The sequence below is a fragment of the Patiria miniata genome, unplaced genomic scaffold (genome assembly GCF_015706575.1).
Source record: "Patiria miniata isolate m_02_andy unplaced genomic scaffold, ASM1570657v1 HiC_scaffold_1, whole genome shotgun sequence".
Taxonomy (NCBI): domain Eukaryota; kingdom Metazoa; phylum Echinodermata; class Asteroidea; order Valvatida; family Asterinidae; genus Patiria; species Patiria miniata.
The window spans coordinates 19,510,451-19,527,066 of record NW_024037047.1 but is presented as its reverse complement, the minus strand read 5'-3'; the positions used below and the strand labels follow the sequence as shown (position 1 = coordinate 19,527,066).

General features: G+C 37.2%; 1 protein-coding gene across 2 annotated transcripts in view; it reads right to left on the bottom strand.

Moving 5' to 3' along the window:
* The window catches only part of LOC119724900, a 55,108-nt gene extending 39,414 nt beyond the window's left edge, over positions 1–15,694 (bottom strand). Inside the window, exons 1-7 of one of the 2 annotated variants that reach the window (XM_038196204.1) lie at positions 15,271–15,694; positions 10,627–10,681; positions 8,247–8,372; positions 4,388–4,449; positions 3,223–3,296; positions 2,017–2,099; positions 1,270–1,352 (exon numbers count right to left, since the gene is read on the bottom strand). In XM_038196204.1, coding sequence (XP_038052132.1) covers positions 1,270–1,352; positions 2,017–2,099; positions 3,223–3,296; positions 4,388–4,449; positions 8,247–8,372; positions 10,627–10,681; positions 15,271–15,366 — 579 coding nt within the window. In that variant the 5' untranslated portion in view covers positions 15,367–15,694. The remainder of the gene's footprint in view (positions 1–1,269; positions 1,353–2,016; positions 2,100–3,222; positions 3,297–4,387; positions 4,450–8,246; positions 8,373–10,626; positions 10,682–15,270) is intronic. The other variant, XM_038196213.1, reaches the window with a different exon arrangement.
* Between the last annotated feature and the right edge of the window lie 922 nt (positions 15,695–16,616).

Genomic DNA, 16,616 nt, shown 5'->3' with positions numbered 1-16,616 from the left:
TTGTCTGAAATTCGGACTTAATATCCCTTTTCTAAAACTCTTCCATTTGCGACAGATCAACCCACCTTGGAAATTCCTAGTTTTTGAGTAAAATCCCTATTTCGTGAAAATCTTGTGGAGACGTATTCATCTATAGAAATGGCCCTGTGGAGACGTACACAATCTTTTGTTCCCTATTGTGTGCATGTCTCCAGAGGGCACGGTGTATCAGATCAGTTGGTTACACGAAGCATTCTCTAAGTTGTGTAACCAACTTAATGAAAAGTGGTGTGCATTTACAGGTAGTATGGGTACCAGGTACCCTAGTGAAGTAAAACACGGGTACCCCGGTACCCGTAAAAGATACCCAACCCAGATTTAAATCCCAGAAGTTGTCTGGAGAGCTTAAAACGCACATAAATGGGAAATCTCGTTTTCATTGTCTGAGGAGTTACTAAATGTAATTTGTAAAGTTGGTTACAGCCGGGTAACCGATCCCATAATCTAGGGCTGGTCCCTGACACCTGTGATCGGGTACTTGGGTACCCGGTTTTGATGCCCAACCCTGTTTTTTTTTACACATTATATAAAATTGCACATTGGTATCAGAAAGGTGCTTATTGGCAACTTGGTGTATACAGATGTACACAGATTTACAAATCATTTGTTCCTTTCACATACAATGTACTCTGCAAACTCAGTTTATTGTCTTGAACCAGGGATGTAGTCCAGTCCGTCACAAGCTCCTGTCAGTCCATCACAAGTCCATCACAAGTTTTGCAGGACTTGTGATGGACTTGTGATTTAAATGGGACTGGACTTGTGATGGACTATACATGTTCATCTCTATCTTAAACACATAATAAGAATAATAATAGTAGTGGATATTTATAAACCGCACGTATCCACCAGGACTGGTGCTCAAGGCGCTACATCATTATTACCCCTGCTCATTGGGCCCATGAAACATTCCTAATACCATCTCGGCTCCCTGGGGAGTATACAGCTCGATGCTGCCTGTTAGGCGCAAGGAAGCTAATTCAATCACAATAACCATCTCTGCCCTCACAGGTACCCATTTACTCCTGGGTGGAGAGAAGCAACGAGTGACAAAGTGCCTTGCTCAAGGGCACACGCACCATGACCCAGGCTGGACTCAAACCCACAACCCGCAGCTTTACCCACAGACCACGAACCCAATGCCCTTAACCACGAGGCAACATGTACAGCAGTCCACGCAATCAGAATGTTCTCAGCATACATGTAGATACATGTACATAAGAGACTTACATATGCTTCTTTGGTTGGTGGGCTGAAGTACACGACTCTCCCTTCTCCTTCAGCAGATGGCTGAGGCATCTTCTCATAACCAGCTGAAATCAAATGTCAACATTCACGTCAAATTACATCACATTATTACGAACGGTGGGTCTGAGGATGATCAGATGATAGGCACCAACCAGACCAATTTTTCACTAAGCTAATATACTATGGGTATAGGTAATGGGTGTGCTTCGAACTCAAGCAAATATACCTTATTCACAAGGAAACCATTTTCAGTCATGTTCCCTGAGTCCATTTTATAAACTGCAATGTGTTGAATGGGATGGTGACAGACTATTTTATGATTGGAGTGTGCTCCAAGCCTCACTTTCAACTTTTTTTTAAATGTGGCTTAAAACATTAGGGTATGTTGAATTACAAATTATTAAGTATTCATCAGAGCAGGCTGGTATTCATTTGTAATGAACTTTTAAGTCATTGCTTTCATTTCTACTCACAAGTTCTACAAACATGACAAATGAAGAGTTTACCTCGCTTTCAAAAGCCAAATTTAGTATGGCCGACTCGTAAATTCAGTCTATTGGTCCATAATAAGGCAGCAAATGCAGAGAGCTGATGCATTTAATCAAGTTTTAACGTTTTTCATTCCAAGTCCATCAAAAACAAGCAACTAATTGTATGGAGAGATGTCACAGCAACTATTATCCACCAGATCGATCCTAGTTTAATATTGGAACTTGAGTGCTGACTTACTTGGTTGATAGAATGCTTCCCTTTCCTTTGGCACGTAAGGAACATGACAGACTCTGTTTGATAATACCTCTACATCAGCTGGCCTGAGCGTTACAATTATAGGAAAATACAGAGCAACCATTAACATGTGTACAACATTGCTGTACATGGTGTTATGAAGAATCTGTAAAATGATTTGTTTGGGTGGTCTGGGGCAGGACAACAGGCAGGACAGTTCTGGTTGGTGCAGAAACGTATGGGTTAAATAACTGCTGTAAGCCAATACATGTACAATGTAATTGAACAATACTTGAACCACTTCAGGCTTGATACAGGGTGAGTCAAAAAAAGCGGAACCCAAACCCCAAAAAATCATATTTCATATTTTAAAAAATATGCAGCACCAAAAATAATTATGACTGGAAAGCCAATTTCAAAAGCTACTTTTGGATGAAAAAAATACTGAAATTGGTCAATGCGTTAAAAAAATATCACCCTTTAAACACAATTACCCTAAAACCTGTCTCGTCCAAAAAATGCGATTTCAAGAATCGTCGTCACAATTGTCTTCAAACATCACCAGTGATGAAATCTTAGTTTAAACGTTAACAATATGCAACAAAGTCCTTTTGAAGGCCCGTCTTTTAAAAAAAGTAGATTTTATAAATCATATTGTTTGCCTAACCACAGTTGTTAATCAAAATATTGTGTTCTACAGTTGGTGACAGTTGTTGAAACAAGTATTCTGTGTCATTTTCTTTGTTGTTCCAAACAGTCAAAACACACAATAAATTGCTTTTTGGACGAGACAGGTTTTATGGTCATTGCGTTTAAATGTGATATTCTTTGAACGGATTGAGCAATTTCAGTAATTTTTTTTATCTAAAAGTAGCTTTTGAAATTGGCTTTCCAGTCATTATTATTTTTGGTGCTACATATATTTTTATTAAATATGAAATACATTTTTGGTGGTTTGGGTTCCGCTTTTTTTGACTCACCCTGTATACATGTAAGACCTCCATGCTTGCCACACAGATGGAAATATAACTTTCAATAATCAAAACAAAACCAGTAAATTAGATATCACATGTTTGGCATAATTACAAAATTCTCTGTTTAATCATATGAATTTACTGTTGAAAAGAGGCACGCACTATTCTGTACGATTACAGATTTGTGATGGGATGGGTGGGGGGGGGGGGGGGGGGGGGGGGAGGGGCTACTGACCATCTAGGGGCCTGCTGCGAGCCTCCATCTTTAGACTGTGCGTATAGATGCCTGGGTTCCCTGAGTCTAGGCACCTGTTGGTCCAAATATCAATCACAGATTAAAGTCATGTAGGATCATTTGCATTCTTCCAAATTATTATCAAAAATTTATATGGATTTAAAGGGAATGTACATTATTGGCTTTTGCTGTATGTAATTTGATCAGAAATGAAATATTTGAGGGGTTAGTATAATAGATCAAATATTGTTACACTGACGTGTTTGAAGTTTGTGTTCGAAAATGCTGGAAAACCAAGAAAAACAAAAATATTCAAGTTGTCTGGTTCCCTGACTTCACTAAAGATGAAACGGATCAAAAATGCCGGAAAATTGTAAGGTAAGGGAACCAGTCTATCTGGCCTGCACTTGTTCATGAACATGGAACCAATAACAAACAAAATTTGGACTGAAAAAAAAACCTCGGTATTGATCTGGATCAGTAGTTGAAAAACAGTTAGGTTTTTCCAACGGTGGTCGGCCGACAACCGTTGGAAATGTATACAAAAATACAATTTTTCTTGAAAATGACCTCAGACCAGGTGCCCTAATTTTACAGGATGCTTTAGACTGTCATTTACCAACATCCTAGTAAGGAATTTCGTAACAACTTGGTAGTTTTATTTTTCGATGTTTGCAAATGTTTTTTTCCCTTTAAGATCATCCATGTACTGGTATAAAACACACTGTGGAATTATTCCGTCTGGCTGGTCATCTATAAGAAATCAAGAAATTTGGGTAATTTCCAACGATCAGTCAATGGACTAATTGTTGGAAATAAAGAGTTATATCATAAAAATCATGTTTCGTGATCAAAAGGTTGCGCATGGTTTTGCATTGTTTTCTCGAAAAGTGTACAGTAGTACTAATATCCACTGAGCTGAGACATCAACAGGTTAGGTTGTGAACAATCTTCTTCGGATTTTAAGTGCCAAAGTGGTGTTATGATTGGAAACGAACAAAATGCATGACAAGCAAATGATCTTATATGCCTTTAATCATGACAAAATAAACTGCCATTATAACAAGAAGTTTATTATTTATAACTACATGTACATTTACAATCTAACAATGTTGCATTCAATTGAATAAAACAGTGTAAAAGTTGAAATTTTGCATTGACTTACCATCTTTCCAGCTTGATATTTGAAAGTAAGTTGAGTTGTTCTCTTCTCTTCCTGTACATTGGCTGAAAGATTACAAATGAATAAATGTCATCATTCCACTGTTATTTCATTTTCTGCTGGCATTATAAAATCACCAAACATGAAATAAAATAAAGATCACCCTCGTGTCTGACAACAATAAACGGACGCCAAAAGACAAATGAAGGCAAAACACTGCACATACATGTAAACACACACATTCATGGCATTTTGCAAAAGCAGGTCTGTGCAGAATAAACAAATTAGCAAAAACACACAAACAGCCACCTAAGGTAGGCCTAATACTAAAAAGATAAACATGAAATAAGCATTTCCAACAAGATGAAGAAATGATGTTTAATGTAAAAATCTGCAAGGTGATCAAACCACTACTATGAGCGTTTTTGAAACGACTGGCTTCGGCTTCAGCTTCGGCTGAAGGAGATTTTAGGCCCCCAACTTCTGGAACTCCAGCTACATTTTGGTGCCTGTTATGCTTCAGGAACATTCAATCGGTTGATGTTTGCCTCTCAGTGATTCAGAAGTCGGAGGCAAAGCCGAAGCCGAAGACGAAGCAAAGATTTCAAAAAACCCCTATGCAAGCATCACTCCTTGCTATATGCTCTGATGAATGTTACATTTCTGACATCCACACGGCAAATGTCACGAACACACTTCCAGCAAAAAGACTACAATGCTAATGAACTGTGTCCACTGCAACATGTACAATGTAAGAACCATCCCAATAACAAGCTAAGTCAACAAGCGGACACTTAAGCAAATTGACAAGATCCATTTTAATTACAAGTCCCTGCTACTGGTTCAACAACAGCCTACTGCATGGTGAGTTTGTGCAACAATTAGACAAACAATGCCAATTGTTCCCAGTTGATTGACATGAGCAGCACTTGACAGCTCCGAGCTGGGTATTTGATTACTCAGGAAGTAACAAGGACTCCCAGAAAATCAGACTTTACATGTATACATCTGTTCACAGGGGTATTAAAAACATATGTATACATCAAGAACAAAATCGGAATACTAAATCAACACGCTAGAGTTGAAAGTTATCACAATCTCAAATATCTAGTTGTTACTATTTAAAAAAAAATAATAATCATAATTACACTTTTTAAAATATTATATTAATTGGTCAACTTGACCACAAACTTTTACATGGAATTTCCATTACATGTTAAATATTGAAGATGTATGCCTATATAATGTACATAAAATGCCAGCTCGCAAAAAGCTAAAATAAAACCAAATTCAGCACCGACACTGTGAACGTGTACCTGTTTTACATGTAGGCTCCATTCTTTATCCATTAATTATAACAGAACAAAATCTTGCAACGTTCTGACTTAAGTAATTCCAGATTTGACTCACAGTCTAATGAACATGCCATTCAGTCAAAGAAAAAGCTTCGATAAACAATTCGCTGACTACCATATTATTTGTAATAAGAACTGCAATGAAATGTATTCATAATATACAGCGTATTCATGAGCAAATATCCTGTTTAGCCTCAAGGCATGTGCATCAATTTAGATGAACGCATAGATCTGTCAAAACATAAAGCTGATGTACGTCATTGTTATGGTCACAGAATGATTGGGTTGAGTTCAGAGGAGACACCTGCAGAGACATCCATTAAACTCAGGGGAAATGTGCGGCTTTTTGTGACCTATTTAAGGGTTTAAACCGGTGCATAATGAACGCAGATGAATTACTGGATGTGCATATTGAAAATGCAAAAGATATGTGGCGTTCATTACAAAAATTATTATTATGTATTGAATTACAACAAACCTTAAAAGTATCCTATGGTTCTACCAGTAGAGAATGTATATGTATGCTCATAACTTGTCGCATTAGAGTTGGATAACTGAGCAATTCATAAACGATAAGGCCAAGTGAAAAAAAAACACCAGTTGATCGTCCGGCTTTTTTTCTCAAAAAGAGGCTAAAATAGCCATATTTAGCTAGCACGATATGTGCCTTCATAAAGGAGGAGGCCCTTTTTATTTGATAGCTCTGGGTAGTTCTCTACTAGTTGATGACCACAAAACCTTCTTAGAGTGCTTATTTAGCAAAGCTATTTAGAAGCATCTGAACTTCTCAAAAATCTTTCAAAAAATGTTAGGGCCTATTATATGCCTGAAATTAACAAAAAACCTGATCCAGCCTCAAAAAAGGAAGCGGGCGGGGACGATCAACTGGAATTTTTTTTTACTTGCCCTAATGAAACAACGATAACATGTATCGTTGAAATGTGAACTTTAAAGCCATTCAAAACAGATCAAGCATGTATACACTCATTACAAGGCAAAATCCACATCCAATGACTGCCATACCAGCACACTCCTGCATGGTAGATGTGAAAGCATTTAACCAATTATAGCACATAAAATAGAGTGCTCCGGCAGTTTTGGGTGGTACAAGTACAGGGAGTAATAGAGTACCAAAATGTTCGCGAGTTTTCTGGTTCAGACGCATGGCTTAAAGCTAGAGTCCATCATTTGCAGCCATCCAAAAAGTAACTGGCGTAATTATTGTTGAAAAACAACCTTGGTTGAAAGATAGTAAGGGAACTAAACTCCCTGTGAAATTATTCTTTCTGGGAAGCTGTCATTTTGAAGTAATCAACGAAAGAAGGTATTTCCAACGGTGATTCTTAAGAAGCACCGTAGGAAAATTTAAAGTAGTAGTTCGTTTTGTTATTCAGCGCAGCGCGCACAAGTATTGGAACGACGCACACGCGCGCGCGGTTGTTATAATTCGTCGGATCAGTGCGCGACGTCGCGTATAGCTGCAATTCAAAACAATTCAAAACAAGATTTAGTAACTTTTGATTTGAAATTGAGATCTTAGAATGCTGTTTTTCTCGGAATGTACAGCTGAAGCTTAGCTGAAACTTCATCAGGTTAGTTGCTCAGTATCCTTCATTAGATTTTGAACTCTCTTGTTGCTTCAAACGAACAAAATGCACAAATTACAAATGATGGACTGTAGCTTTAAGTGTGTGTTGTCATCAACGCGCTAACCGTACCAGCGCATGAACCAAAACAAAGACAGATGACTTCACACTTCGGTACTCTATAGGCTGGGCGGTTTGGGGCGGTACAGGGACTAACAGGCCTATGGGCAAAATGACCATGCATGCATGCTGTACTATGTTCATACATGAAATGACTGATGAAGCTGCCATGCGATAACTGTAATAGCAACTTACACTGTGCAATAATGGAGTCCCATATTGTTTGTAAGGAAGCATAGGGCGACATGGCGCCTGAAAGGTTCAAGAATGGACAACTTTAAGACCCCTCACGGATTACCACTCACTGTGTTTGTCTCAGTTTGAACCCCAACAAAGCTGTAAATGTCCGATCATAAGAAACCAAACAATAAAATTGGAATATCTGCAGGAACTGCTAGGAAGCTGCCATGTAAAAATTAATGCACATTTGTTAGAATCACGTGTAACTGAACAGCAAAAGCGAAATGTTCATGTTTGAATAGCACTGTTAAAACAAACCAGCACACAGCAGTTAATTTGCTCAAGATTTGTTAGTCATGAAGTTATTTAGCAATTAAGAAGTTAGTATCCGAGAGAAAAAGTCTCGGCAGGGGAAAAAAGGTCGACTTTAGAAACATGTACATGTATAGGCTACTTGGTTGAAATGATGAAAAGAGCAAGTACGGTACCACATTCACAATAGAAATTGCTTTAGTACATGTCACGGCTAACTTAGGCTGATTTTAAAAACTCATCAGAAAACAGAGATTTGAGTAGTTTTAAAATTGAGTAGTTGTAATCTGAGTAATACCCTACTCATACCTTTGTCGTCTTTGAGTGCTTGGTTCTCATACTCAGTATCAGAACCTTGATCACTGATGGCGTATCCATGGGTACAATCCCACTCATCGAATGTATGGGCAGAGCTCCGATAACTCTCATTACGTCCTAAACAAATCAAGATGAAACAACTGTGAGCATTCCGTCAAAATATAATCTATAATTTTAAAAGCTAGACCATGTACATTTTGTAAGACAAGCACCCGATTTCACGAAGCGCTGCGACGCGTCGCAACTCGAGTTACGACGCGTAACAGGTCGCAACTTGCGACACGTCGTATAATCCATTTCGCGAAACATGTGATGAGTTAAACGCGTCGTAAGTTCCTTGACAACTGCTTAAAACACGTCGCAAGTTACGATGTGTCTAGTGGTCATCGCAAAATAACAAGAGTCCTTTTCTTAGCCAGTTATATGTCATAAACATTACATAAGCGAGACTATAATACCTAGGCAATGTGTGCAGAGTTGTAAATAGAAAATTCATTGAATACTTGAATTAGCATGGAATATCTGAATATTGCAGTCCAAATTTCAAAGTAGCTACATACAGTCGACTGAGAGCTTGTTTCCCTTTAAAATTGAATCACACAGCCGCCAATTTGTTTTTCGTTTTAACAAATTGCGAGCGGAGATCCGAGGACTCTTTGTTGAATTTCAGACGACTTTTTACTGTACGCTGACTAAATACATAAAACAGTCACTGAATAAATACACCTACGACGCGTCGCACTTACATGTACGACATGTTTTGTGAAATGGATCGCAGGTCGCATCGCAGCTGCGACGCATCGTAGGGATGCGACGCGTCGCAGCGCTGCGATGCATCGTAAGATACGATGAGTTTCATGAAATCGGGTACAGGACTTTCAAAACTGTACAGCAAATTAAAAGAAAAGAGAATTTTCAACTATTATTTACTGCTCTCCATAACTCATCTTGACACTTTTATCATCTTCAAAGTCTATTTCGTATCCTTGATCCACTCTCAAGAAACAGACATAGGGCGTCAGTTATACTTCAAAGCACACAAATTTGTTGAATTACATGTACTTGAATACTATCAAGAGTTGCTCAAAATAACATTGTCTCAAGTACCTTGTTTTTTCTAGCATCTCAACAAAATTGGGTCCTTAAATATTCAAGAAAACTGAAGAGGCTTTTTTAGAAAATTTACAATTGTAAGAAAGTGAGTGACTGACTGAGTGGCTCTTCACCACAATATCCTACGTGTACATCTACTGAAAAGAAGACAATAAGACTTGGAGGTGGTACTACAATGATTTCACAATCAGATGGCACTTGTTCAAATAAACACGTGCCTAGTTTTGCTAGCAGCAAGATGCTATGCCCAATGCAACAACTATCAGTAAACATGCAATTTGTCTGCTGCATTGTTGCAGTAGATGCCTATATTGATTCCTTTAACACTTAAATCAATTATGGATATGGTGTGACACAGTGGTCATTCACTGTGGACATCCCATCCACAGCAGTGGTACAAGTATGTCATGTGTATTGTGCAGTTACCCAGGCAGTTTGGTGAATTGTTACAAGTGCTTGGTAACTTGTACAGCTAACACAGTAGGCTATGCTAATTCCCTACAGCCAACATTTGAGAAAATATCAGAAAAGTTTAACAGAAATTCCATCTCAGGCATTGTCAGGTGACTTAGGCCTAATCAAATGCCATTTAAAAAAATACAAAAGGTCTAAAACTGCAAAAAAGGTTTCTGTAAAACACACACTGAGTTCAATTATTTATTTAAGGACAAATGTTAAAATCAACTTGGCATTTGCATGATTAAAATCCAAGCACCTCAGAGTGAATTTAGGAACCTTTCTCAAAACGTTTGGACTCTGATCATGCTGATTATTGTTGGTACATCTACATATGACCCAATGTAAAGCATTATCAGTTTACCAGTGCAGTACTCACTCCAACAGATTCCAACAAACCCTGGAGTTTGACTAAATGGAAATTGTTAGGGTTATAACTTTCAACAGTAAATGTTTCAGCTCTTGCTAAATGGTACTTGAGACTGGATCCCTGATTGTAGCCAGTATATCTTGCACCTCGGAGTGTTGGTTACCGGTAAACAACTGATCTTATCAACACGATGACAAGAGTTGTGATTAATGTTGGACCTGCTGACTCCACCTTTGAGCTCTTATTCCTTGCCTACTTTTTCTGCTTTTTGTTCATCCATTATTTGTTCAAGTTTACCCACAGCCAGCATTTGATTTGTTTATTCAGTATTTAAACAGTCTGCAAAATCTGTATATGTACAATCAGTAATAATAACACCAATTTTTAAACAGAATAAAGATTTAACTGTTCATCAAAGAATTTGTGCATTACCTGTGTAGTACCCATAATGCTTCAGGTGATTCCTCATAAAACTCTGATATGGATCCTGCAAATGAAATTTGACAAATAAAACAAATTTCATTTTTGCCAATAAGTTCTGAACTAAAAATGGCTGATATAAAATATTTTCTTAACTGATGAATTTTGTTATTGTAACAATTCTGTTCTCTCACAAAAGATGTGTGCTATTAAAATTTGACTGTATTTTTATATTCATAAATATTTAGCTCTCACTGGCCACCAATATTGTTGTTCAAACAATTTGTATTTGATATTCTGTGTAAGAAAGTTAATAATTAATCAAATTATAATCTGTGGTTATTCAATTTGTTAGTAGCATTCAAAAGGTGACTAGTAAATAAGAACAGTATTCAATTTCTAAACACACTAATGACATTCCCGTACATGTAGTAGTTAATTTGTTTCAACAATCTAGTCTGGATTTCTTAAATGTCAGTTCATGTGATATCAGGTTCATTGACCCGCAGATGTTATTTCATGATCGCTTACAGCTTGCTGATATTATGTTCCGTGACAAAGAATCTGGTATTCTTCCCAAGCGGAGCTAATTTGAGGAATTTATCAGAATTTTTAATATGAATTGGTCAGCGCAGCAGTGTCAGCTTACGAACTGAATCAAAAATCAGAATTTCAAGAAAACCCAATTGTTAATGTCATCAGGGTCATGTTTGTCACCTGCGATACGTAACATTATTAGGCCCTCCTTCTTTCATTCGAATGAATAACTAAATAAAATAAAGCACACAATGTTGGGTCATTCCATGCCAACTCAACAAATGGTGCACACCATCACCTCTTGGGTTTTTTTCCTTTTTGGTGTACTGAAAGACACTTAGGAGAAATGCAAATTCTGAAAATTTGGGGTCTCTACGACTTTTCGTTCTTGCGCAACAGCATTTTGAAATTTGAGGTGGGCGGGGCCAAAAGCGCGTCGCGTCACAAAATTCAATGTTTAAAGGGCCATATATTTAAAACTATACCCCCGAGGCATTTCAAACTTGGTAATCTGGGCTATTTTTGGCTGTAGATTTCAAATATTTAAACAGAAAGAAAGTAGCTTGTTTCATTTTTAAGTTAGAGGGGCCCCAAAATGGCCCAAAACTCATCTGGACCAATGTTCAGGGGGGTGTAAGTCAAAAATGGAAAATATTTTTTTGCACCAAATTTTTTGCCTGTAATAGCCCCCAATTCAAACTACTTTCATGTAAAATCTTACACTTATATTAACTTCATTGAATGAGATATAGCCCTTGCAAAAAGCAAATTGTTTATTTTTACGATAACTTGACCCCCCCAAAAACCAATGTCAGACATTCCGCACCAAATTTTGCTTCACATATGTTTGAGGTTGGTCCTTAGTGAAGTCCTCTGAAAAGTTTCATGTTGGTGTCTAAATGTCTTCAGTGGATAGCTGGGCTTTATAAAGAGTCTATATCTTATGATGCTGCAGGTTCCGTAACATACATGTACATGTACTGATGTACTTGTATTTTACGGAACCAGCACAACAAAATCCCCCGACTGTTGAAAGACTTGGGTCAAGACTACCCATTTCCTGCTCAATAAACAGTTGCTTGTAGACCTACATGTGCAATATATGCAAATTAGGTTAAATGACTTGAGAGTCTTATTCTTTCCATGTGCTCATCACACAGCATGCATGTCATGTATGTAGTAATTAACCAGTTCTCACTTGCACAGCATAGTATAGCACTAACCTGAACCATAGAGAAGTGATTCAGTTTGAGTAAAGGGTCTATGGTTTTAACCTGATTGATCTTAGTTTTCATTATGGATAAGGGGAAACCTAGTTCATGCAGGAAACTCATCATGCACCAATTGTAGCAGCTGACCTCAACCCAGGAAAATATGTTTGTGTGGTCTATGATGATGTTTGGTACATTGCTATTGTAGAAGATGTATCACAACTTCATGAGGATGTGTATGTCCGCTTCATGTACAGGACAGAATCAACAAATACTCTCTATTGGCCACAAAGAGAGGATAAATGTAACATTCCATTTGTTGATGTGTTGTGTTGCGTACCAACACCAGAACTTCTACATAGCGGTGGAAGGCAATACAAACTTAGTGAGCCAACCATCATGCAACTCATTCAACTTCATCAAAACTACATCACAAGGAATGCATAATTTCACCTGTGAAACTGTAAACAATTATATCAACTGTCTTGTCTACATGTACAAATGTAAGCTAAGTTTCATACCCAACTTTATATTCTTTATGTACCGACTGCTGTTATTCTATGTACGTGTACTTGTATGTTACGGAACCAGCATCGTAAGACATATAGACTAATTATAAAGCCCAGCTATCCACTAAAGACATTTAGACACCAACATGAAACTTTTCAGAGGACTTCACTAAGGACCAACCTCAAACATATGTGAAGCAAAATTTGGTGCGGAATGTCTGACGTTGGTTTTTGGGGGGGTCAAGTTATCGTAAAAATAAACAATTTGCTTTTTGCAAGGGCTGTATCTCATTCAATGAAGTTAATATAAGTGTAAGATTTTACATGAAAGTAGTTTGAATTGGGGGCTATTACAGGCAAAAAATTTGGTGAAAAAAATATTTTCCATTTTTGACTTACACCCCCCCGAACATTGGTCCAGATGAGTTTTGGGCCATTTTGGGGCCCCTCTAACTTAAAAATGAAACAAGCTACTTTCTTTCTGTTAAAATATTTGAAATCTACAGCAAAAAATAACCCAGATTACCAAGTTTGAAATGTCTGGGGGGTATAGTTTTAAATATATGGCCCTTTAAACATTGAATTTCGTGACGCGACGCGCTGTTGGCCCCGCCCACCTCAAATTTCAAAATGCTGTTGCGCAAGAACGAAAAGTCGTAGAGACCCCAAATTTTCAGAATTTGCATTTCTCCTAAGTATCTTTCAGTACACCAAAAAAGAAAAAAATCCAAGAGGTGATGGTGTGCACCATTTGTTGAGTTGGCATGGAATGACCCTGTTCTATTTTACTGTTATAACAATTTACTCAAAATGTTGCACACAACAGAACAAAGGAATGTTCATTTGGAGACAAAGCAGGTGCATATAACATTGCTATATTTCCTTAATAAACAATTTTTTTTTTTTAAGTATTTAAAGGGAAAATACAACATTTGCAAACATCGAAAAATAAAACTACCAAGTTGTTACGAAATACCTTACTAGGATGTTGGTAAATGACATGCTTAAGCATCCTGTAAAATTATGGCACCTGGTGTGATGCCATTTTCAAGAAAATGGTATATTTGTCTACATTTCCAACGCTGGTCGGCCGACCACCGTTGGAAAAACCTAACTATTTTCCAATTACTGCACCAAATTTACCATTCTTTTTTAGTCTAAATTTTGTTTTGCTAGCTATTGGTTCCATGCTCATGAACGGGTGCAGGCCAGCTAGACTGGTTCCCTTTCCTTACAATTTTCTGGTATGTTTGATCCATTTCATCTTTAGTGGAGTCAGGGAGCCAGACTACTTGAATATTTTTGTTTTTCTTCGTTTTTCCAGCATTTTCGAACACAAAACTTCAAACATGTCAGTGTAACAATATTTGATCTATTATACTAACCCCCCAAATAGTTCATTTCTGAAAATTACAGCAAAAGCCAATGATGTACATTCCCTTTAAAAAAATAGGGGAATGACGTTTAATGAAATTACCGTAAATGTGTAGTTTAGGACCCTGTTGCACATAAAACTATATTATTTATATGTAACTAGAGAATGAAAAGACACTATGTTTTGGGTCTTATAATCTTGGAACTTAATACCTAAACATTTGGCTTTGATAGGAAAGATTCCCATATCTGGCCATCACTTGTCACCCTGTGCACAAACCCTATGAGTATGAGACTGGTCTGAAATTTTCTAAGTGTTTTCTTAGTACTAAAAACTTCAATATTTTCCCTGCTAATGACTTTTTAGGACATATTATCACTTTCTGATGGCTGATAGGTCATTGAAGGGAAAAATTAGTGATGACCAGATATCTGGATAATGCAATCTTTCCCTTTGATAGTACGATACAAGCAGGACTCATGAAAAAATCACTTGATGTGTTTGGAATCATCTAAATACATGTAGTTTGCTAAGACAGCTAGCTTAATTTTGCGGAAAGAGGGCAGGGTTTTCATTTATAATGAACGGAACTTGTAAAACATGGTGTCCTGAGAACTACACAGATTACATGATTACATTACTAAAGTACGTTAACACAGAATTTTACAAACACTGACAAATAAGAAAATGAATTATTCTCTCTAGTACATGTTGGTAATAAATTAATTAATTTTCAAATTATTGAATTTAGTGCATAATTTTAAGGCCTACACTTGACAGTGTAAACCATGGTAAACAGTGCTGTCCAGTGGCAACCTCCATTGCCATGGGTGGTAATGGTATGGGCTAAAGCAAAGGAGGCCTTTAACATGTTTAAAGTTTTACAAGTTTTACCAAAAATCAAAATAAAGTAAATATTCAATTTCAATTGTTCAAATTACACACATGAACATGATGAATTATTACTGACATGACTGACAATCAGAACATTACAATTCGTCGTGTAATATGCCACCATACTCACCAAGTCAAAGTCGAATACGTAGTCTTGCTTGCCACCTCCATACATTTTTGGTTCGTCCGTGAATGCTCTTCTCTGCGGTCTGCTTGACTGTCTCATATAAACCGTGAAGAGTACGAAAACCACGGCAGCTCACCCAGCATGCCCAGCGGTTCGCATGGGCGCTGACACGGGACGTCCGATCGCAGAAACTTCGCACGTAATGTTCCAACTAACTCCTTACTTTTCAAAATTATCCACAGCCTTTTCTGCTAGAACCACCAAGTGTAAAACTGCGATACCTACACATTGTGAAAAATAGTGAAAACTTGTAAATTCATCAGACTAAACCACGACAAACTATGAAAGTATGAGACTTTGTTCTTAAACTCAAAACCATGTTTTGGAAGACATTTTGGTTAGAGCGCCACTTAACTGTTGACGATAGCAACACATGTCAACCGTACATCCGCCACGAAAAATAAATCTTATAATTTCAACAATAACTAAAAAGTTCGTGAAAGTCATTGGTAAAATGCACAAAAATGTTTTGTGTGGTAATTACCTGAAGCATTTCATTAAAGAAAAACATTTCATTAAAATAAAATAAACTTAAGATAATTTGCGTATAGATAATTATTTTTTAATTGGGACGAATCGAAGTTTCTTAAAAGGATACAGAAATAAAAAGTGCAACTCACTTTTTCATTTTGACAGATTGCTTGAAGAATTTTTTTGGCTAATAGAAAAGTTGGGAATTTATTCTCGCATGTTTTCACCAAAGTAAAAACTTTATTGAGTCACATTTTAATATGACGAAAATTTATTTCACAAATAAGGAAATAGTGAAAACGTTTCCCCATTATGAAATGGAACAGTTTCCCTGTCATCATGAGCCGACGGCTGTTTTTATTTTTGATTGCGATCTTCCAAAAGTGAAAATGGCGCCCTCAAGAGCAATCACGCATGATTTATTGCCATTGAGGGCGCTGTTGTACGGCCTTTCTATTTGCAGACAGAATTGCTACGGACTGCTTCAAAAATGGTAATAAGTTACTGTAAATATGTCCCTCAATAATGAGATATATTTAATAAATACAATCGGCTACGTATTCTTTGGTTGTTATATAATATATGTATTGAAACATTTGAAATTGATTACCTTGAAATAAGTGTGATTGAAGAGGCTTGAAATCGCCTCAACTTTGCGACTCGATGGAGTTCTGCACCACCACCGTTTAGCAAGATGTTTAATGTCGAGTTTTTCTAGTGTCGCTGTCGATACTTTTTTATATCTTCATGATCTACAAATGCCATAACATGATTAATGCGATGCATTACAGTCCCCAAATTTAACGAGCAACTATGTG